Here is a 23,289-nt window from a genome sequence, read left to right as displayed (position 1 = left end):
CCACCAGCGTTGTTCTTTTTTCTCAGGGTTGCTTTGGCAATTCTGGGTCTTTTGTGGTTCCATGTAAATTTTAGGATTATTTGTTCTAGTCCTGTCAAAAAGGATGACCTCTTTCTGGTGATTTGGAGTCCAACAACCTGCAGTACACCAGCCCTTAAGTCACATGCCTGCGCAATAAATGCAGGTCTAGACCAGAGTCACTGTCAATCCCCAAATGCCCTGGAATACCATTGTCATAGACTTGTTCCACTCTTACAACCATGTTGTTTGGTTGTGGTGTACTCCAATACCAAGTTAGAATATGTTATCCTTTTTATCAGCTTACAGCCTGCAATAGACTGGATGTTTGTGTCCTCCCCCCACCCCACCCCCCAAATTCATATGTTGAAATCCTAACCTTCAGTGTGATGGTATTAGGAGGTGATGGTATTAGTGTTTGGTAGGTGATTAGGTCATGATGGTGGAGCCCTCGTGAATGGGACTAGTGCCTTTATAAAAGAGACCCCCAAGGACTCTCTTCCCCTTTATGCCATGTGAGGATATAGTGAGAAGACGGCTGGCTATGAACCAGGAAGTGAGCCCTCACAAGATGCCAAATCTGCTGGCATCTTGATCTTATACTTTCCAGGCTCCAGAGCTGTAAGAAATAAATTTCTGTGGTTTATAAACCACCCAGTCTATGGAATTCTGTTATAGCAGCCTGAACTGACTCAGACACTGCCACTCTGTAAATTTCCAGCGAAAAACTGTATGTATCCCTAGTATGTATCCTAGATTTGGATAATACTGTTCAGTTTGTCCTCTACCTATCATTTCAAGATCAGTAACCAGTTGGAATACAGCACCTGGGTCTCAAGAGAAGATTTCTGCTGCTAGGACCTTGTGGACAACACTATCAACTCACCTAACTGGTCTCTGAAGAATTTGCCTTTGACTATTCATTATACCCTTTCACCTAGCACACAGTTTCATAGCAGCTTATCCCCATTATTCTTTCCCATTAAGCCCTCCTACCTTAACAGCTGGGAAGTACCTAAAGCTACTGTAGACTACTCAAGCAGATCTGGAAGGTGCCTCTGCAAGGTAATGAGCAATTTAAATGTTGACTAGAGACAGACATCAGAGGAGACCAACCAATGGGTGATACCACAGACACTCAGATATATAGGCAAATCTGCCTTTGACAAAAAGAACCTTGCTAAAAGGAATTATTAAGGGTCATAAAGGCCCTTGTTGCATTACTACCCTGGCATTCACTTATTGTTCTGTTCCTGCCTCTGGTTATGCCTGAACCAGCATGGCCCTACCTCCTCCTTCATTGCTCTTGCCAACATTTGCCAACCTGAAATCAGGAACCATCCATGTGGGGGTGAAAAGTGACCAGCAACCCTTGATGCCACCTTAACTCCAATAAACCAGTACACTGGGATGGGTATGGGCCAACCCTGAAAATACATCAGCCCCATATTTATAGTGATGCTTCCTCAGATTTTAAGCCACATATACCAGATAAATGTTTTTGTCCTTTTATTTGTCTATTTAAAAAAAAGAGTCTCTATAAAAATAATTCCTTTTAAATTCTTTAATTAGGTGTAAATTTTATATCCAGCCCAAATACATCTCTTTTTCTTTCATTCACTCAGAAACACGGAAGTGTCACTTGCATGGAGAGTTGGAGAGAAGCCTGCATCTCAAGATTACAACAGAGTGTGATAAGCATAATGATAGGGACATGTAGAAAGGGCTGTGGGAGCAACAAAGACCTTGCCAAAGGGGCCAGAGGGCATACAGAGAAAAGGACGTTTGAACTACATCTTCAGAAGTCAAAATTTAGCCACATATAGATTCAAAATTCTTTCCAAAGTAGAATGCTGGCTAAAGGTCTTTCCCATAATTACTCTGATTAGATGATCCACCTAAGCATGTTATATGGCTTCTCTGTCATTACATGATTTCACTGTCTTCTCGTGTGTTGCTGCATTGTGACTTCATACATTCCAAGGGCATTCCACATGGCAACCAAAGGGCAGGAAGTGAGGACAGAGGGCCTTGCTTAGGGCTGTAGCTGTTATATGGCAGCCCTCTTTGCAGTCACATTATCCTTGTTTCCTCCTATAACATGGGAGAGTCTTTCTTTTTAGGGTTCAGTGGCTCAACAGGTTTGGAAGGATTTGGTAAAGGGATGCTTCCTTGAGTTCTACTGCTTGGAGAAGACAGGAAATTTAGCAAGTCAAATGGCAAAGGTAAAACCACTGTGGAAGGTTTCTCTGTGGACAAGGATTGCAGGGTGTGGAGGTACCGAAGCTGAACAGCAGCTGGAGTGCCTGATAGAATCTCGGCTGCCATCCTCAGGGACTCGGATGCAGCCTTCTCCCCTTCCGCAGCGATCATCTAGACAAGGGATGTGAAGAAAAGCAAAGTGATTTTTCTTCTTCGCTCCATGAAGGTTTTAATCCTACTTAGCGTGACTCAACAAACAAGCACTAGTATCTACTGTGTGACAGGTGAGCAGACTATCTTTTGTTCTTAAGGATCTTGATTTAGGCAGAGAGATTACACTGTTAATTGTAATTTAGGGTAGAAGTTTTTAAGGGCCATGACAAGTATAGAGGAAGTGTTAGGGGAGTTACTATGTCTGGTGGGCCTTGGAAGAGTAGTAGGATTTTGCCATTTAGAGGAAAGGTGTCGCCTTAAAGTGGGCAAAGGGCACTGGACTCAGAGATCCAGAAGCAACTCTGTCCAGAGGACTGCCTTCCTCCTCCACCAAAGCTCCAAAGTTATCCACCCTCTTACATAGTTAGGGGTTTTTCTTTACCTACGTTCTGTTCTTTAAGGGAAATCCACCTCCCCTCCAGTCCTCATTTTCTCTTCCCAACACCCTTCCTGCCCACACCTCAATCCTCAGGAGCTGCCGGCAGCCACACCTTCTCCCTGGCATGCCTGAGTAGAGGCTATGAGTAGCACAGCCTTCTCTCAGCTCTGGCGTTGAGGGAATTGGGCCCTGATCGTGGTTGTCCCTCCAGAGCTTGTGCAGGGCTAGGGATACAGGTCGGGGTGTCATTAACCTAGAGGTGACAGGTGACTGATATTACCCAGGGAAAAATGCCAGTGCTAGAGAAGAGGGATGGAGCACGGGGAGATGCCTTTAGGGAGAGAGGGAGAAGGCAAGATTCAAGGAGCAGGTCACTGTCATCAATAACTTCAGAGAGAGGGAGTAACAGGAAAAGAGACCTTACGTTGGTCAGTTAGGAGGCTGTTAACACACTTGAGGAGAGCAATTTTAATAGAGTGGTGTGGGTACGAGCCAGATTCCCCCCAGCGCCTGGATGAATAGGTGAGGAGCGAAGGGGAAATGTTCTCCACGAGGAGGCCTTCTTTTGGATTCTCTGGGGATCCTCAAGGAACAGCCATGCAGGAGGACGGCCTGCTCAGGGCTGGCTCACCCGCACTCTGGCCTGTCTCTGTGCTTCGGCCTCCACCGCCAGCGAGTGCTGCAGCCCGGCTGGCAGCCTCACATCCTTACTGAAAGAGAAAGGGCATGGGTAGGTAGGTGTGCAGCACTGCTTTTAGCAGCCGGAGCTTTCGTACAGACCTGCCACCTTCTCTGCTGTCATTTCATGACGCACAGCGAATCCTGATTTAGCAGCGTGTGTGGCCCCCGACCTCTGCGCAGACAGTGGGCAGGGAAGAGCAGCTTCAGGGCAGTGCCTCAAAGGCTGATTTTTCTTATCACTGACGCTATAGTAGAGTTATGGTTTTCTCTTTACAAGTGAAACAAATTTTGTGTTGATATACTACGAACATTTTCCCACTTAAAGTTTAATCTAAATCCCAGCTGTTAAATTTCAATAATGAAGAACAGCCTCGAAGAGCCGTACTATTAATAATGAGGGAAGTCATCTAAGTTTATAAAAAGGAACTGATTTTGAAAAGGGTAGAACTGACCAAATGAGAACAATACTTAATGTATTGCATGAAAGATACAAAATTGTATTTTCCCCCTGATTGTAACTATTAAAAAATACATAGACAGAAAAATGGGCAGTTCCTCAGAAAGTTAAATATGGAGTTACCATATGATCCAGTAATTCCACCCCTGGGTATATACCCAAGGGAAGTGAAAACACGTTCACACGAAAACTTGCACATGAATGTTCATTGCAGCATGATTCATAATGGTCCCAAAGTGGAACCAACCCAAATGTCCATCAACTGATGAGTAGATAAACAAAATGTGGTATAGCCAGCTGCACAATAGAATAGTATTCAACCATAGAAAGGAATGAAGTACTGATTCATGCTACACCATGGTTGGATGCTGAAAACATTAAGGTAAGTGAAGGAAGCCAGACTCAGAAGGCCACAGATTGTGTGATTATAATATTTATATTAAATTCCTGGAATAGCCAAATCCAGAGAGACAGAGAGTAGATTAGTGGTTGTCAGGGGCTAGGGGTTGAGGAGGCAATGAAGAATTCCTGCTTAGTGGATGCAGACTTTCTTTTGTAGATGGTAAAAATATTCTGAAATTAGATGGTAGTGGTGGTTGCATCACTCTGTGAATATACTAAAAACCACTGAGTTGTAATTTAAAATGGTTAAAAATGGTGAGTTTTATGTTATGTGAATCTTATCTTTTAAAAATGTTTAAATCCATAGAAATATGAAAGTAATTTGCCCAGATGTTACAGTGGTTATGTTATGGCTATGAGATAATAGGTAAATTTTTTTCTTTCCTCCAAATTTATGCTAATATGGCTACAGTACTCATTCAATGAAAGTAATTTTTCAAATAGAAGTTTTGAATAAAACCTAAATATCTCCCTTTATCATATTGTTCTTCCTGGTTAATTTCCTACCCACATTTCTGTTCTCTCCACTTTGATTCCCCAAATACAGGTCACTGCATCCAAGGCAACCTGTGGAGGGAAGAGTTTAGATGTCAGTAAGAACCTCCAGGTGGGAGGATAGCACCCCTATGCACCGATGGCCATTGCACTGAGAAAGCACATTTCTCATTATGTACTTCCCTGTTTTGTTTTAACATTATAGGGCCTTGCAAAAGTTGTTTAATTTGCACAGTGCCACTCAACAAATATTTGTGGAATTAAAGATGGTATGGTAGGCTGACTAATGGCTCCTAAAGACATCCATGCCCTAATCTCTGGAACCTGTGAGTGTTACCCCAAAAGAGACTTTGCAGATGCAATTAAGTTCCAGGCTGTTAAAATGGGGAGTTTATCCTGGATCTTGCTGGTGGGCCCTAAAAGCAACTGCAAGTGTCCTTATAAGAGGGAAGTGGAGGGACATCTGGCTACAGAAGAGGAGAAGGTGGTGTGATGATGGAAGCAGAGGTTGGAGTGCTGTGCTTTTAAGATGGAGGAAGGGACCATGATCTAAAGAATGCAGGTGGTCACCTGAAGCTGAAAAAGGCAAGGAAATGAATTCTCCTCTCAAAACCTCCAGAAGGAACCAGTCCTGCTGACTGACACCTTGACTCTGGCCCAGTAAAACTTCTTTTGGACTTCTGGCCTTCAAAGCTGTAAGGTTGGGACTTCCCTGGTGGTCCAGTGGTAAAGAATCCGCCTTCCAATGCAGGGGACGCAGGTTCAGAGTACTAGGATCCCATGTGCCGCAGGGCAACTAAGCCCGTGCGCCACAACCAAGAGCCTGCGCACCGCTACTAAGACCCGATGCAGCCAATAAATAAATAGATATTTTTTTTAAAAAGCTGTAAGGTTAAATTGGTGGTGGTTTAAGCCGTCAAGTTTGTGGTAATTTGTTACAGAAGCAATGGGAAATAATAGAGATGGTATATTTGTTAAATTTGTTCTAAAATGCATTTATTAGAGAACCAAAATCTTTAGTCTCTCTCTCATATGATATTCTCTTCCATATGATATTCATTTACAGGTGCTTTCACTTCCTGTTGGTGGCACGCATCTTCCCCACCTCCCCATCCCAGGAGTGGGAAGAAAATGAATTGTGTGTTCTGGAAAGGGGGGCAGGGCATGGAGCAATATGCGGGCCATACTCTTTTTCCTTTTTAACTTATTTCTGATGATTTCTTGGTGGCTAGATAAATAGTGCATTGGGAACCCTGATAAGACTAATTTAGGGGGTTGATGGGAGGAAGGAATGTTGAAAAAGACTTCATAGAGGAGGTGACATCTTAAAGAACAATATGATTTTGCCTGTAGGGAAAAGGGAAATATTTGGTACAGAGGAACAGCCTAAGAGCAGGCATGGAAGCCTAGACTCACCGAACACTGGAGAAACACTAAGTCCGCTGGAGGATTAGATACACTGGGGGAAGGACAGCAAGAGGTGAGGCTACAACAGTTGGGTCATTTATCCGCTGATCCAAAAACCCAGTATCTGGTTGCTGTGTAACAGCCCCATGCCAGGTACTGAGGACAAAAGATGAATAAAATATGACCCCTGACATTATGGAGTTCATGGCATGGGAAGAAAAATGTGTAAATACATAAATTATAATTCAACATAACAAGGGCAAGCTTGAATGTCAAGTGTCTGGACCTTATCCTTTATCCTTTGGAGGGGAGGGATGAACAGGAAGAGAGGCTGAAGGGAAGGCAGAGGGGAGCAACGTGAGTGGTTTTTTTTTTTTTTTGCTGTACGCGGGCCTCTCACCGCTGCGGCCTCCCCCATTGCGGAGCACAGGCTCCGGACGCGCAGGCCCAGCAGCCATGGCTCACGGGCCCAGCCGCTCCGCGGCACGTGGGATCCTCCCAGACCGGGGCACGAACCCGTGTCCCTTGCATCGGCAGGCGGACTCCCAACCACTGTGCCACCAGGGAAGCCCAACGTGAGTGGTTTTTAAATTCCAGAGCAGCAACTCCCCTGTGTCTTCTTGTTCTAACTTCTTCTCCTTTCAGCTTCTCTTATTTCCTGAATTCTTCCTTTTTCCACTAAGGATGCTAGTCCCAGTTTTATCAGTGATGAATTGGAGATGTCACGAACATTTGGATACTTCATTTTCTCAGCTGTGTCTGCTCAGGCCCCATCAGGCACAATCATTATCAATGCCTTCGATCCTTAGTTCCTTCTATTGAGGTCTTCCTTCAGCTAGACTCGAGTCATAGCCTCCGAACTCAGTTCTGGGCTTGGGTGCCTCATGGCCTCAATGACAGGCTCCGTCACTGGTGGTAATTGCCACCCGACTGGCCAGCTGCCTAGAATGCTGCTTTGTTCTCATCTCTCTTCTGAATACCTTTGCCAGCTTGTCTTGGTAAGAAGTGAAGATGCCTACCCTGGTTGTGGGCAAGGTCGCTGAGCTTGCTGCCTGCAGCCTAGACGCTGCTGCTTGTGAGGCAGCTCTTGCTTTTCTCTCCCTCCTATCATTCCAACTCAATCAAATCTAGGTGATGGATTGGGTAATGAATCACATAAGGGTCTGTGACATCTTACCTCTTTTCATCTGAAAGTCTTATTTGAACTTATCATTATCTAACTTTGCTTGTTTCCCCAACTAGACTGTAAGGTCCCAAGATGCATTCCTTATCATCTCTGTGTCCCAGCAACCCACCCTGTCCAGCCCCACCACCCCTGCCAGCTGCCACCCCCACCACCTTGTGCTATGTGGGCACTTTACAATGAGTCTAAAGCCACTTTTTGTTTTGAGAACAAAAACTGTGGCAATGACTGACTAATCAGCACAGATTGGTGCCTATGATTGGCTCAGGGTCAATTTGGCAACCTCTTAACTGTCAGCTCCTTACAGAACGGTACCTTTGAATGCATGGCACATGGAAGATTCAGTAAATGGCCAATGAAGAAAGGAATAAAAGATAAAGGGATACTTCAGCATACTTGGTGTTAAATTCATCTAAGTACCTTTACATCTTGTGCAATGCTCTTCCTCTCTAGAAGAATTTCAGTGAGGGATCGATGTGCTAGGAGACGCTTCATGGTGGTTTGCACAAGGAATTGGACCGCTTTGGACACATGAGCAAGACTGCTTAGGAGAAGAGAGGCATTTTCCATTCGGTAGTAGCAGATGGCGTCTATCTCCATTACAAACATGTCTTTGGTTACAACCTAGGCAGAAAAAAAATTTGGATGACAACCCTGATTCTTGGGTTCCTTTCCCACATGAGGATAGAGGAGCTAAATATGTTCAAAGGGTATTTTCTCAGCGTAAGATGATGGTAAGAAGAAAGAGTAGTTGGCTCGCCCTTTAATCAAAATAGACGTGTTTTTTTTTTTAAATTATGGAGTTTGTATTAAATACACTAAAGAACTCACAATTTCAAGGAATCTTATAAATCCTTTTGTAAAAAAAAAATCAGGAATAATTTTCTTACATGAAAACATTCAGTTGATTGTATATCAGGTCTTTTAAAACCGATGCCAAAAAAATCTCCTAAAAGAGCAACATGTTCTGGGAAACAAGCGCTCAAATGTATTGAGTGTGCATCTAGAGGGCAGTTTGGTGATACATATCAAAAGCCCTAAAAGATGTGCACAACATTTCCATTTTTAGACATTAATCACAAGGATATATTTCAAGGGTTTAGCTGCAAGGATATGATTCATAGTATTGCTTATTGTAATAAAAAAAAGTGAAGTAATATCAACAATAGGGAATTAGTTAAGTAAATTCCAGTTACTCAGTTAGTTGAGTAAAATCCATACAATGAAATGCTGTGTGTCTGTTTAAAACAAAGAGGTAGAAACATAGGTAATATATGAAAAGGTGATAACAATAGATTGTGAAAAAAGACATGTTGCAAAATAGTATGTATGGTGTGATATATATATATACAAACAAATGCACACACATATATATGTCTGAAACTACAACCACATATATAGAAAACTCTGAAAGGATACATTCTAAAATATCAACTCTATGGGTGATAGGGTTTGGTATAAGTTTTACTCCTTTTTATATTTTATTATATAAAATAAGCCTTTTAAAAGTATATTATTTTTATTCACATTTCCATTTACCAAAAGAAAGAATGAGAAAGAACCTCAGACTGAAAGTGGGAGACAGTTTAGGAAAGGCTTATAAATCTGAATCAGTAACAGGAAAGTCTAGATGTTATCTCTACATTTAACTTTTAATTGTGGTAAAATACACAAAACATCAAATTCACCATCTTAACCATTTTTAAGTGCCAATTCAGTAGTGTTAAGTACATTCACATTGTTGGGCAACCAGTGTCCAGAACTCTTTACATCTTGCAAAACTGAAAACTGGTGAACAATTCCCCATTCTCTCCTCCCGGCAGTCCCCTCAACCATCATTCACTTTCTGTTGCTCTGAATTTCACTACTCTATGTTCCTCATATAAATGGAATCATACAGTATTTGTCTTTTTGTGACTGGCTTATTTCACTTGGCATACTTTTCTCAAGGTTCAGCCATGTTGTAGTATATGCCAGAATTTCTTTCCTTTTTAAGGCTGATTATTATTCCATTGTCGGCATATACATTTTGTTTATCTATTCAGCCATCAATGGGCATGTGGATTGCTTCCACCTTTTGGCCATTGTGAAAAAAAATGATGCTATGAGCATAGGTATACAAACATCTCTTCAGTACCCTGCTTTCAATTCTTTGGCATTTATACCCAAAAGTAGAATTGGTGGATTATATGGTAATTGTATTTTTAATTTTTTGAGGAACTGTCATACTGTTTCTACAGTAGCTGCACCATTTTACCTTCCCACCTACAGTATACAAGGGTTCCAATTTCTCTACATCTTTGCCAACACTTATTATTTTCTGTTTTTTTCTTAATAAGAGCCATCCTGATAGATGTGAGGTGGTATCTCATTGTGTTTTTGATTTGCATTTCTCTGATGATTAGTGATGTGGAGCATCTTTTCATGTGTTTTTTGGCCATTTGTATATCTGCTTTGGAGAAATGTCTATTCAAGTCTGTATTGAAATGTCTATTCAAGTCAAGTATATATACTATCTACCATATATGGAGGACAATCTGCTTTACTCAAAGCCATCTGATTTAAATATTAATCTTATCTAAAAAAAATACCTTAATAGCAACATCTAGATGTATTTGACCAAATATTTGGGTACCATGGTTTAGCCAGGTTGACACATGAAATTAACCATCACAAAGGCCTTTGTCCATTTTTAATTGGATTGTTTGCTTTCTTGTTGTTGAGTTATAAGATTTTATGTATTCTGGATATTAACCTCTTATCAGATATAGTATTTGCAGTTTTTTTCCCATTCTGTAAGTTGCCTTTTCATTCTGTTGATTGTGTCCTTTGTTGTAAAGGAGTTTTAAATTTTGATGTAGCCCATATCTCTTTTTCTTTTCTACTTTTGAGCAAAAATAGTCATTTTCCTCTGGGCCAGAAGTGGTAGCTCGGCCAGGGAAAATGTAGAAAGAAAGCAAAATCCACCACTTGGCTTACCTCATGAAAGGGTATCTCCAAGGTTTGGAGGCGAAGGTCAACCTTGTGGTAGGTATCCAGGCAGGGCAAAAAGAAGAAAAGGCCTAGAAGAGGGGGCAGGGGAAGTGACAGGTGAATGGCTAGCATGGAGGCCATTTGGGGTTCACTCTTTTGGCGTCAAGTTGCATGTTGCATTGCTTTTCTTAGCCTCCAACTGCCCATAGACCTCCCCATATCCCACCTCCACCCATGGTGTGTTTGTTGTTACTAAGGCTACCAAATAATTTGTTGTTCAAGCTGGGACACTTTTGAGGGTGAAAGGAGAGCACTATTATGACTTATACCAGGACAACAGGCATAAATAAACAGGGATTATCCCCAGCAAAATGGGCTGTATGGTCACCTTGGTCATGGTGCTGACCTGTCCAGATATTGGGTTACACATCTGTCTCCTTCACTAGATTTAAACTCTATAACAAGAGCATCTTATGCATTCCTGTTAGCCTTAATGCCTTTTAGGTGCTCTGTAAAACTATTTCTTGAATACATGTGTGTAAGAATTTTAGAGCCAGCAACCTCCATGTGGTATTTCTTAAAATGTGAGCCCCAAAGGAATCAGAATAGCAACATCATGATACCAGCCTTCTGGTTGGCTAGTTAGTCCTCACCCACCCAATATAATGTATAGGGTCAATGTGCAATCAATATTTTAGATTGATTTATTGAGATTTTCTGAGAGACCATTGGACACTGTAGGCTGTACAAGAGCCAAAGCTTTGTTGGAATCAGCAGTACCTCAAGCACCCATGATCTCTCTGAGGAGCCACCCAGTTACTAGCCCTTCTCAGACCCATTCGAGAAGGATACCAAAAACTAGAACCAGAACAAGGCAGTCCCTGTTCTGGAACTACAGGGTCTGGTTCTATTTTTGTGTGAACCAATCTGTTGCCTCTGAATCTTCAAACTGATTTGTGTCTCCTAGTCTGGTGTCTATTCTCTATCTGTTTCTGTAAAGCTGGCTTGGAACTTGGACCCTTTCCAATCTGTGCACAGTGAGAGTTTGCTTCTTCTCATGTCTTCCTGGATTAGCTCTTCAAACCCCAACTATTAGACTTTTCAGACTAATGATACTTCTATCTGTGCCCCATAATCAGCTTGGACTTCTGGATACAAACTCTGTAAGACTTTAAGGTCCTAGAGACTAGAGACCATGTCTAATTCATCCATCTTCATATCCTTTGTAGTTAAACAATGAAACACGGGAAGTGCTTAATCTATGTTTCTTAAATTTCCATGAACTGAAGGCCAATTTGTTACTTGGATGCTGAACTTTGCCTATCTAGCCTGGTGTGTTCTGATTCCCTGGATCCTGAACTAGCTCAGTTTTGCTCTGAGAATTCACAGGACTCAGACCACTTACATGTTCTACTCAAACCAGTGCCTGGTCTTAGGTCCTAGCCTACTTGCTACTCCAGCCAGCCTGGCCCTGGCATTCAGCTTTTTGCATCCACTCTCTCTTTTGGTCACTGTGACCTGGTAGTAATGCTCTCTGAAGAATTTCTTAATAACCTGTGTTACAAGTAACAGATTGAAAAATGAAGATATCATGAATCAAGTTACTTCATGTAATCTGAGGGCTGTATTACAAACATGCATGGATTGAAGAAATTGGCAAGTCTCTGGAGGGGTAAAAAAGATCATTCTTACCAGGGCCTTTGGCTCTTCCAGGAAGCAGATGTCCCAGTCGGAATATAATTACTCTCTCATACTCCTGTATAACCTAAAGGAAAATTTAATACTTTTGAATCACTCCAAGAGATTAAAATGAAGTCTTCAGAAGACCCTGGTGTGAGAGTGATCCTAGGTATCAGAAATCTTTGGCTTTGAGAACCAAGAAAAAATTTCTGTTAATACTTACATTTCTAAAATATATACTTAGTAAATGAAGAATTTCAGAAACCAATGAAAAAGTATAAAATTTTTGAGACTGTGGACAGAATTTTGATCAGAGAGTCATGGTTATCTAAAAAATAATTGGTTCCACCAATCAAAGTAGTCACAGCATATTTCATCTTGTATATTGCTGTGACTGATGCATTATGAGCTTTTACATGCATCACTCATTAGCTATTTACAGACCTTACGGCAGCCATGCAGGTGCTCAGATCACCCTTCAGGAAGAGCCTGTAGCCAACTATATGTTGTCTGTAGGAGATACACTTTCTATTTACATATACAAATAGGTTGAAAGTAAAAAGAGAAAAAACTATACCACACAAAGAGTAACCAAAAGAGAGTAGGAGTGACTATACCGATATCAGACAAAATGAAGTTTAAAACAAACACGCAAAAATGTTATTAGTGATAAAGAGGGACATTGTGTAACGATAAAATGGCCAATGTGTTAGGAAAGTATAACAATGGTAAACATATATGTACCTAAAAATAGAGTTCCAACATATATAAAACAAAAACCAAAAGAACTGAAGGTAGATATAGACAATTCAATGATAAAAGTTGGAGACTTTACTATCCCACTTTCAATCATGGATAAAACAACTAAACAGAAGGTCAACAAGGAAAGAAAAGACTTGAACAACACTATAAACAAACTAAACCTAACAGATAGCTATGCATAACTCCACCCAACAATAGGAGAATACATATTCTTCTCAAGCACACATGAAACATCTCCGGGACAGACCATATGCTGGGCCATAAAAAAAACTCAATAAATTTAAAAGGATTGAAACCACACTAAGTATATTCTCTGATTACAATGGAATGAAATTAGAAATTGATAACGAAGGAAATTTGGGAAATTCACATATATATGGAAATCAAATCACACACTCTAAAATAACTGATAGGTCAAAGAAGATATCACAAAAGAAATTAAAAAACACTTTGAGGGACTTCGCTGGTGGTGCAGTGGTCAAGAATCTGCCTGCCAATGCAGGGGACATGGGTTCGAGCCTGGTCCAGGAAGATCCCACATGCCGTGGAGCAAATAAGCCTGTGTGCCACAACTACTGAACCTGCGCCCTAGAGCCTGCGAGCCACAACTATTGAAGCCTGCGTGCCTAGAGCCTATGCTCCACAACAAGAGAAGCCACCACAATGAGAAGCCTGTGCACTGCAACAAAGAGTAGCCCTGGCTCACTGCAACTACAGAAAGCCCGCACACAGCAACAAAGACCCAATGCAGCCAAAAATAAATAAAAAGTAAATAAATTTTTAAAATGCTGTAAATTCAGAACACAGTGATAAATAAAGTTTATTAAAAAAAACAAAACACTTTGAGATGAATGAAAACAAAACCTCAAGGTACCAAAACATATGGAATGTAACTAAAGTAGTGCTTAAAGGAAAATTTATAGCTGTAAATGCCTATAACAAAAGAGAAGAAATATCTCAAAATAATACCCTAATTTTCTACCTTAATGTACTGGAAATAGAAGCACAAAGTAAACCCAAAGTAAACAGGAAGAAGAAAATAAAGATTAGAGTGGAAATAAATGCAATAGAAAATAGAAAAGCATCAGAGAAAATCAACTGACCCAAAAGTGGGTTCTTTGACAAGATCAACAAAATTGACAAATACTTAGCGAGACTGACCAAGAGAAAAGAGAGGAGATTCAAATTGCTGAAATCAGGAGTCAAAGAGGAATGACAGAGACATCACTACTGTCCTTACAGAAATAAAAAAGATTATAAAAGAAAATATTGTGAACAACTATATACCAATTAGTAACAGGTGAAATGGACAAATTCCTACAGAGTCATAAACTATCAAAACTGACTCGAGAAGAAAAAGAAAAATGAAAAAGACCCAGAATTAAAAGATTGAATTAGTAGTTTAAAATTTTCCCACAAAGAGAAGTCCAGGACCAGATGGCTTCACTGGTAAATTCTGCCAAATATTTAAAGAGGAATTAATACCAGTTCTTCACAAATTCTCCCAAATAATAGAAGAGGAGGGAAATCTTTCTAACCCATTCTCTGAGGCCAGTATTACCCTGATACCAAAACAAGACAGTGATATCACAAGACAAGAAAACTACAGACCAGTATCTCTCATGAATATAAATGCAAAAATCCTCAACAAACAACCAGCAACTTGACTCCAGTAATATATAAAAAGGATTATACATCATAACCAAGTGGGACTTATTCTAGGAATACACAGTTGATTTAACATCCAAAATTCAATGAATAAAGGGCAGAATAAAGGGCAAATACCATGTAATCATCTCAATGGGGGAAGAAAAGGCATTTGACAAAATCCAACACCCTTTCACAAAGACGAAGGAGAAGAGGAAGGAGAGCTTGTGTGGGGAGTGAAATCGGCCACAGCCCCGGCAGCATCTGTAGCGTTCCAGCCAAGGACATGCTCTTCCCTGACAGCTCTGGCCAATGACTAAGAATGGCAGGGATACAAGGGCTTGGCCATTTCTGCCCATTGTGAGACTCATCTATGAGGCAAACTTTGCTCTGGAGCTCCCTTTCAGTCTGGCCAAGACTTTCTTGGAGGTATCCCACAGTCTGAGGCACTCTGTCCAATCCTTCCTTCCCCTTCTCATATCAGAGGTGTCAGATCTGCATCATCCTCTGAAGGTTTTCCCTGCCTACTCTTATTCTCTCTCCCCTTAATCTTTCACAGACAATGCCACCCCATAAATCTCTTGCACTTCTAATTCCATCTTGGTATGTGCTTCCCAAACTGACACAGGTCTTCATTTACTTCAGGGACAGCCGTGTGTAACCACCTGTGGGCCCAAGGTAATTATCATCTGTGGTCTATAGAAGCTGCCTGAGAAGTTTCCTGGAGGTGTCAGGAGTAGGCATCATGACCTCTTCTGGGCTGATCTTTGTGTTATAGAGTGTCGATGAACTAGACATAGCTCCTGTCCTGAAGGGGCTCTCAGTCTAATGGCAGCGATTGTGTATCCACAAATATTATACATGTGGTAATTGCTAGAACTGATGTGAAAGTAGGATGACACGAGAGCACAAGGAAGGGAATGACAGTCTGGAGGAGTCAAGGAAGGCTTCACAGTTATCTCTGAGCAGGTATAAAGAGTAAGAGCTCTCCTGGAAGGTGAGTGGGAGTGAGGGCATTCCATGCAGAGCAGACAGCACGTACCAAAACACAGAAATGAGAGTGGACATGGTGCGGTCAGTGAGAGGCACCAGGAAATTACTTATTGGGTCCTCATGGAATCTCACCTTTATGCAGAACCAGATAGAAAAAGGGAAGGTCACAATGATGAAGAGCAGGGATGTGAGGACAAGAAGCCACTCACAAGCCCCTAAACTGGAAGACTTGGTACCTTAAAAAAAAAAAAAAGCAAAAGAATAATTATATTGGAACTTCACCATATTCACTGACTAGCACCTCTAGTCCAGTCCTTGGTATTAGGGTCAGAGCAGTCAGCCGACTTTGCTGGAAATAATGGAACGAACTGGATATCAGTGTGGTCAGTTCCCAGAGCCGGGGGCGCGGTCTGTGTGAAGGGCTTTGTGGGCAGATGGAAGGTGGAGCAGGCTCCTGGAAAGGCAGTGGAGGGTACACTGGAACAACCACAGAATCTGGGCAGAAGGTCTGGGTTCTGGTTCTGGCTCCACCATTTTCTGTCCAAATGACCTTAAGCAAGGTACACAACCTCTCAGTTGCCTCATCTATTCAAGGAAATGCTATTGCATAACTATTTCATAATAACTATCTCGTGGAATAGCTCACATCTCTGGCATAAGAATGAAATGACGTATAAACATAAAAGCACCAAACTGTGTTTTTTTACATGTCTGGTGTTGTCATTTAAAACTCATGTTTACCTAGTGGTAACTGCTACAAAAGTACTTTTTCTACCTGAGCCCCTCTTAAAGAGGTACCTTAAAAATACACGATCAATAAAATTGCTACAAAATAGATTTATGTTCCAAAGGCTCTTAGCATTACAGAGGTTCCATTTAAGTCTTTATGTTTCAGTGTGAAAAGCAGATTGCTGTCAAGTTTGTTAGACACGATTGGCTTTACTTTTGAGCTATCCATTTCCAACTAGACGACAGAAGCTGTGCTCCTTTTATATGCATGTGCCAAAAAGGCATATACACATACACACACACACACACACACACACACACAGCCATTCTTAGGTGATATTTCCTTAGTATCCTCTAGAAGTATAATTTTGAGAAAAAACAGGACCCTTTGTCCCTCTCTGCATAGTTTCTTCTATTTGAAGTGGTTCAAACCACATGTGTCCAGAGGTTCATCTTCCCTGAAATTACAGCTCCATCTACCACTTGCCCCAATATCTGAAATTCCTCCATGAGAGCCCCTTTGGCTTCAGGTGTGGATCTTTAGACAGTCTTTGAAAATCACCTATATGGGGTGATATTAGCCCATTTGTGCCTATAAAAAAGTGATATGGAACTGGAGTTCAGGCCATCCAGGTTGCTTGGGTGATAAATGAAATGGTATCAGGGAAAATTCAGTCTCAAGGGCATAAGCTTCTTGGGGCCTTGTCTTGTTTAAACCGTGTCCCAGGACTGGAATAGTGCCTGACACATACAGGTGCTCAATAAATACTTGTTGAATGTAGGAAGGAAGGAGAAGTGGATACTGAAAATGATTTAAATGTAATGGTTATAGAAATCTCAAGAATTTTAATCCACAGGTACTAGAAAACTGGCCAAAGGGATACTATTTGTCAGTTTAAAAATCTTATAGAGGAATAGAAGGTGACTAAAGATTAGAAATGGTGAAAAGTCTATTTTTAAGGGATAGGAAGGAAATGGATAACTAATTAGTAGGCCTGAAAATTTGATTTCCATGCTTGCAAAATAACTGGAAAGGTCATCACCAAATTGATGTGCAGATTACTCGAAGAGGGCAGATATACAAGCTGCACCAGCACAAAACCAAATTCGGGCTAAATGCCAATGTATGGCAGTTCCTAAATGGTGTCCCACGGAACACTAATCCTCCAGGGAGCTCCACAAAGCAAGTGTTCCTGGAGCAAACAAGTTTAGGAAATATTGTGTACTGTATCCCACTCCTGGAGCTTCCCAATAGTCACTGGCATATTGAAGCTAGGAGAATCCCTGCAGCAAAGAAGCATTCTTTGCTGTGTTTAACCTAGTATTTCCCAAACATTTGACCAGGCGATGTCTTCTCCAAGCAATTTCATGTTCTATGGAATTTATTTCTCATGCAACCTACTCTGGGAGATGCAGTTTTGGGAGAGGTGTTTCTATCAACATCGTATTAGTTTTTGCAATATTCTTCCCTAAGAGCAATAACAGTGTTATTGCCATGTTTGCTAGCTTATAAATATATTTCACTTGCCAGTGGTAACCATGGTAAGTAAAAATAAATAAATGCACATACCAACAAAATTTATATTTTATAAGCGAAGAAAGTCCTCAAAATTCCTTCATACCATAGTTAGGGATGTGAACAGAAAACTAATATGTATACCCAAATCTAACTTGAAGCTTTACTCACAAAATATTATTCTCTTAGAATGAGTTCCTTGAATATCCAATTTGTTTAGTGTAAGTGAATAGTGAAACACTACATGTTAAAGGAGGAAGCGCCTTGAGATACGACAGTCTGAGAATCCTCAACATTTCAGTAAAATGAAGCTTCTCTTAGTTTCTCCCAAATCTTAGGTAGCCTGGCTGTGGGAGTGTGGTACTAGTGAGGAGGAGAGGGGATGTTGATGTGTCTGTTCCCCTTTCCTCTGGGAGCCACAGAAACCTCCCAGACAAGGGCTCAGCAAGAGTGTCTCATCCTTAATGGGCTCATCCATTGCTTGGGGGGGCCTGAAGCTCTAGTCACTTTATAGCTGAACAGACTGAGTGAGGCCCACAAGGTGAAGCTACTAGCCCAAGGCCTCAGCTAGTTGGTGGCAGTGCTGGAACCATGACCAGAAAGCAGGGGCAGCACCCTGCAAGGATGGGCTTTTCAATAAGACTGTTTTATTCTGGAATGCTGGCTTCTCCACTTCCCACCTGTAGGTCTTGGGCAAGTTATTTAATTTCTCAGCATTTTTTCTCATCTGTGACACGGGAATGATAATACTCAGTAAAACACCTAGCATGTGCCTGGCACACAGTAGGAGCTCCAAAAATGGGGCTCCCTTCCTTCCCTACCCCACCGATGTGGTCTGAAGCACAATACTTACAGACCTCTAACCTCAGCACTACTGTAGCAGTAAATCCAATAACCCTTTAATGACCAGAAGTTTCTGACCCATGAAAGGGCATCACTTAGGCAAAACAGCATTAACATGGTCAACATAAACTACATCCCAATTGCTGGAATCTTTCTCAAGTCATAGCTTTCAGTGCTACAGCATATAGGGCAGTGCTGGTAGCCAGGAGATGTTAAAATTTCATAGTCAGCAGAAAGTAGTATAACACACTATTCCTTATTTACCTTCCTTTAAACCTCCCTCACCCTGAAATTAAGGTGTAATGAGTTTTTTCTTCCACTCATTATAGAAAGGATTGGAAGCAGATAAATTTGTTCCTAAGAGTTGCTTCACCTGCAGAAGCTAAAGAGACACCTTTCCCTGTGATTCCCTCCCTTTGGTCTAACTTGCCTCTTTTAGCTTGCAAGGGTGTTTTTTTTTTTTCTTTCCCTCCAGGCTTTGCGCAAGATAAGTGCTTTGAGTGTCTTATCTCATTTTATCCTCACAATTACCCTCTGAGGTGTGTACTATTGCTGTCCCCATTTGATACATGGTTAAGTCCCTGACTATGATCAAATAGTTAGCTAAGATTCAAACTGAGATCTAGCTTTTCTCTACTTGGCTCTGCTGCCTCTACTTTTTAGAAAGTATGATCACTGCAAAGTGTAAAATACTTTTAGGAAAGTCTGATGAGGAGAGGAGAATAAGCTACATAGTTGCCCTGAACCATGTTGATTGGTCCCCAACCTGGATCACACTCCCTCCCACCTCCCATCCTTGGCTGACCCCTGAGAACAGTGGTATTTAGCTGATGTTATTTGTATTTCTTCTGATGCATTTCGGTCTCCACCACTGAGGGGTCGGTGGGTCCTAGCTCGCGGCTTTCATTTCCTGGGAAGCTGAGCAGGTCCAGCAGGCTGCTCTGGCCTCGGAAGCTCTCAGTGCGGTGCCTCATTGCACCTTAATTTACATCCCTTGGGTACCACTTGGAAAGGCCGCACCCCCTCCCGGGGCCTCAGCCTGACCGCTGTACCTTCCTCGGGCCGCTCGCTCTCCAGCAGCGCCACCACCTCGGTGCCCTCCTCGCCAGAGCCCCGGACCTCATCCACGTCCACCACGGTGGCTGCAGGCGCTCGGGGCTCACCCGGGCTCCCTGCCCGCCCGAGGGCCGACTGCTCCGGCCCGGCGTCCCGGCGCCCGCGGCCTCTGCCGCCCCTCTCGGCCTTCGCCCTCTTGTTCTCTTTGTGGGCGGACCCGCTGCCTCTCCCGTGGGCCTCTCTGGAGGAGCTCCGAGCCCTTTTCTCCATCCTCAGAACGACCGAATCCAGGAGCGCAGTTCCTGCAAAGTCGCTGGCAGGGATGCGGGGCACGTCCCCGGGGGACTATAATGACCTTGGGCGGGGGCGGGACCTGGGCGGTGGGCAGGCGGGGCTCTGCTCGGGGTGAAACCCGGCAGCTGTTTCTCAGGAGAGCTGTGGACGGGGCGCGCCACCCCTGAGACTTGGTGCCACCTTCAACACTGAGTTTTTGTGAAAACCCATATGCCAATTTATGGCGTTTTAAAATGTGTTTCTAGAGACGAAAATTTGAGCTGAAATACTACGGAGGCCCGCAAACCGCTGAAGGTGCGATGGCATTTTGCTTTATGATTTGTAAATATCGTATAGAATGGGGTATGTGGTCCTCGCTTAAGACTAAAGAGCTTACGGGAAAGAAAAGGTCGTCCAGTTAGGGTAACTTTAAGGTAAAATTAGAAACTTCTCCCCAAGCAACCCCGTCTTCCCCCTTAAGATCTTCCCAAGGTTACCTTTCCTCTTTCTCCTAATTTATTTTATATCCTGGCCCTACTCTTTCTGCTGAGATTTTCACTGGTAAAGGTGTTGACTGACTACTCCTGGGAACATTTAGGTTTTAAAAGGGGGAAGGAGAGGAAAATTCTCCCAGAACTCACTCTCTCTCTCTCTCTCTCTCTCTCTCTCTCCCTCTCCCTCTCTCTCCAGACCTCTTCTCTCTCTCTTATGTATATTTCTTTATTTTTACTAATTTATTATTATTTTTACTAATGCTTAAGCCTGTTGATGATGTTACTTCTTGAAGAATCAGAAGGGAAGGGATCTGATTTAACTTCTGTTTTAGGAAAGGAACACTTTTGTCCTTGGCTAGGCTCTGTTCCCATGCTTCTTTGATGAAGGCAGGAGTGTTGCTTTTTTAAGGTTCACTGGCCATGCTCCATCCAGCAGCAAACTGGGTTAGCTGCCCCACCTGCATCTGAGGAAATTGAAACATTGAATAGATCATTTCTTTTTTATTCTCTATTAGTAATTTCTCACCGAATGCTAGGTTGGTCTAGACAACCATTCAAAGTAGAGATTTATGACTCTACTCAGATAGCTCAGATCACATTATTGTATTGTTCACTTACTTTAAATTTTTCAGTATTTATTGAGTTCACATAGTGATAGCTTTTTCTCCTCTCAAAAAGTTTTATTAAAGAATGAGGACCTGAAGTAACTCAAGTTGGCTCTGGAAAAACCATTCCATTACTTTCTTCCATATATGCCATGCTAGGCCACTGGGAATAAAGTAATGAAAAGATTAGTAATAAAGTAACTTAAATAGATTTGTTTTTTACTCTCTAAACCTGATTATTATTATAGGGAGAACAAATGTTTCCTCTCAAGGGCCTGACTCAATTAATAGTTCCTGCCCAGAACACTATACTGAAAAAAATTCTGAAGCTGCATTTGGCCCATAGGGGGAAAAGTATCATGATTATTTAGTATTCACTCAAAATTAATAGTTGATATTTAACATAATTAGTCTTTTTATCATCCTGAAAAGATTTCTCTATTTGGAAAAGCATGAAACTGTAGCATTTATTGATTTTTTTTCTCAGCCTTTGATTCTGTTATGAATTAATTTGATCTAGAGTCCTAGCTATAAACTCTTAAACTAAAATTGTACCTCAATTTTTGATCCAAGAATTGGCAGAATAGTTGGCCAAATGACATTCTCAACGCTGTACCCTGGGGCTTCCCTGGTGGCGCAGTGCAGTGGTTGAGAGTCCGCCTGCCGATGCAGGGGACGTGGGTTCGTGCCCTGGTCCGGGAAGATCCCACATGCCGCGGAGCGGCTGGGTCCGTGAGCCATGGCCACTGGGCCTGAGCATCCGGAGCCTGTGCTCCTCAACGGGAGAGACCACAACAGTGAGAGGCCCGCGTACCGCAAAAAAAAAAAAAAAAAAAAAGCTGTACCCTGTCTCCCAATAAGATAGAGGGATTTCTTGTAGGAAAAAAATTGATGAGAAAAAGCCATACTTGGTGTTGGACCCCATGTTGGGTACTTGTTCTCATCTCCTTTGCTGTTATATCATCACTACTTCATTTTCTATATCCATTTATAACAGTAACACAAGCACTTGCTTATAACGCAAGTCTGTTGGGATTATGAATGACAATGACAATATCTGATAAAATGTGTAACATTCCATGTTAAAAAAGTCAACACAGCATCTCGAAGGTGGAGGAGTTGGGGAATGCTGAGGCAGCAGCACGAGTCTCTAGCTGGCTGGCCTCATCTACTCTTAAAATGATGTTGCTGTTTTCTTTTAGATTCCTTTTTAATTGAAAGTGTTGGTCATCCCTTTGCTGAAAATATTAATGTACACATCTTTAAACTCTTAACGCTTTAGTCCTTGTTTGGGTTTGTTACGAGGCTGACATCTGTGGGAACGGAGTTACTAGGAGAGGGGGAGGACCAATTAAAGTTGCTGGCTATGAGTTTGTTTCTAAAACAAAGGTCACGATAGATTTCAAGGCTTTCTAAATTAATATACTTATTCTCATTTAGTGGTTTGAAATTTTATATCCATAATGAAGAGAGTGAATATTGATTTATATGACTTATGTAATGGAAAAACTGGAATTCATTATCACTAGATGAAATTGCAAATCTTATCATTTGAAAGCTGGAAGAGATTACAGGGAGTTATATTTGACTTTCTCAATTTGTAGATGGCAGAGAAACCAACCAGGAGGGCACAGCAGTAGTCTAGGAAAGTGATGCTGATGAGAGCTGACTTTGGCAATGGGAATGGGTTAGATTCAGGAAATATTGCTGAGGTAGAATATCAGCAGAATTTGGTGACCACGTGGGGTTATGAAGGGGTGGGGGAGGATGGTGAGGGGATAGAAGACTTAAGAGATTTTGACTTTTAGAGGTTGAGCAGTTGGTCATAACTGCAGGCATCTCTGTCAGACCCACTTCCCCTAATTATACTGCTCTCAAGCGTTTTATGTTCTGGCCTTCTTTGCCTGGAGATGCAGTTGTCCACTTGTTAGGTGCCGATAAAACTGACTTGACTCCTCTCTCATTAATTCATTCCACAGATACATAGTGAGCACTTACTATATGTTTAGCACTGCTCACCTCTGAGGATGTAAAGGTAAGACATGCCCTTGAGGAACTTAGAGTCTAACAGGAAGAAACAGATATGTAAACACATAGATGTGATAAAGTGTATGTTATGACAGAAGGACCTACAGCAGGGTCTCTCCACTTCAGCACTGTTGACATTTGGGACCAGATAATTCTTTGTTGTAGGGGGCTTTCCTATGTATTGTAAGATCTTTAGCAGCATCCCTGGCCTCTACCAACTACTGGATGCCAGGAGCACCTCCCCAACAGCTGC

At 41.9% G+C, this 23,289-nt stretch overlaps 1 protein-coding gene across 1 annotated transcript; it reads right to left on the bottom strand.

The window, feature by feature from the left end:
- Window positions 1-1,954: 1,954 nt before the first annotated feature.
- On the bottom strand, window positions 1,955-19,912 carry NPHS2 (NPHS2 stomatin family member, podocin). Its single transcript, XM_019918764.3, has 8 exons — window positions 19,633-19,912; window positions 15,625-15,728; window positions 12,103-12,175; window positions 10,417-10,499; window positions 7,858-8,061; window positions 4,864-4,919; window positions 3,444-3,522; window positions 1,955-2,391 (listed from the first exon to the last, which is right to left on the bottom strand). The coding sequence occupies exons 1-8, from the start codon at window positions 19,904-19,906 to the stop codon at window positions 2,113-2,115; spliced, it is 1,152 nt and encodes a 383-aa protein (XP_019774323.1). The 5' UTR covers window positions 19,907-19,912; the 3' UTR covers window positions 1,955-2,112.
- Window positions 19,913-23,289: the final 3,377 nt, after the last annotated feature.

This window comes from Tursiops truncatus, chromosome 1 (genome assembly GCF_011762595.2).
Source record: "Tursiops truncatus isolate mTurTru1 chromosome 1, mTurTru1.mat.Y, whole genome shotgun sequence".
NCBI lineage: Eukaryota > Metazoa > Chordata > Mammalia > Artiodactyla > Delphinidae > Tursiops > Tursiops truncatus.
The sequence above is the reverse complement of the archived record's forward strand: the minus strand, read 5'-3'. Positions and strand labels throughout refer to the sequence as shown.

Excerpts from the sequence above, each read along its gene's own strand:
- NPHS2 (XM_019918764.3), bottom strand. The coding sequence starts at position 19,906 with ATGGAGAAAAGGGCTCGGAGCTCCTCCAGAGAGGCCCACGGGAGAGGC. Across the intron at positions 12,176-15,624 it reads CTATCTGGTTCTGCATAAAG|GTTATACAGGAGTATGAGAG; the intron begins GTGAGATTCCAT and ends ATTTTCCTTTAG. Across the intron at positions 2,392-3,443 it reads AGAGACAGGCCAGAGTGCGG|ATGATCGCTGCGGAAGGGGA; the intron begins GTGAGCCAGCCC and ends TCCCTTGTCTAG.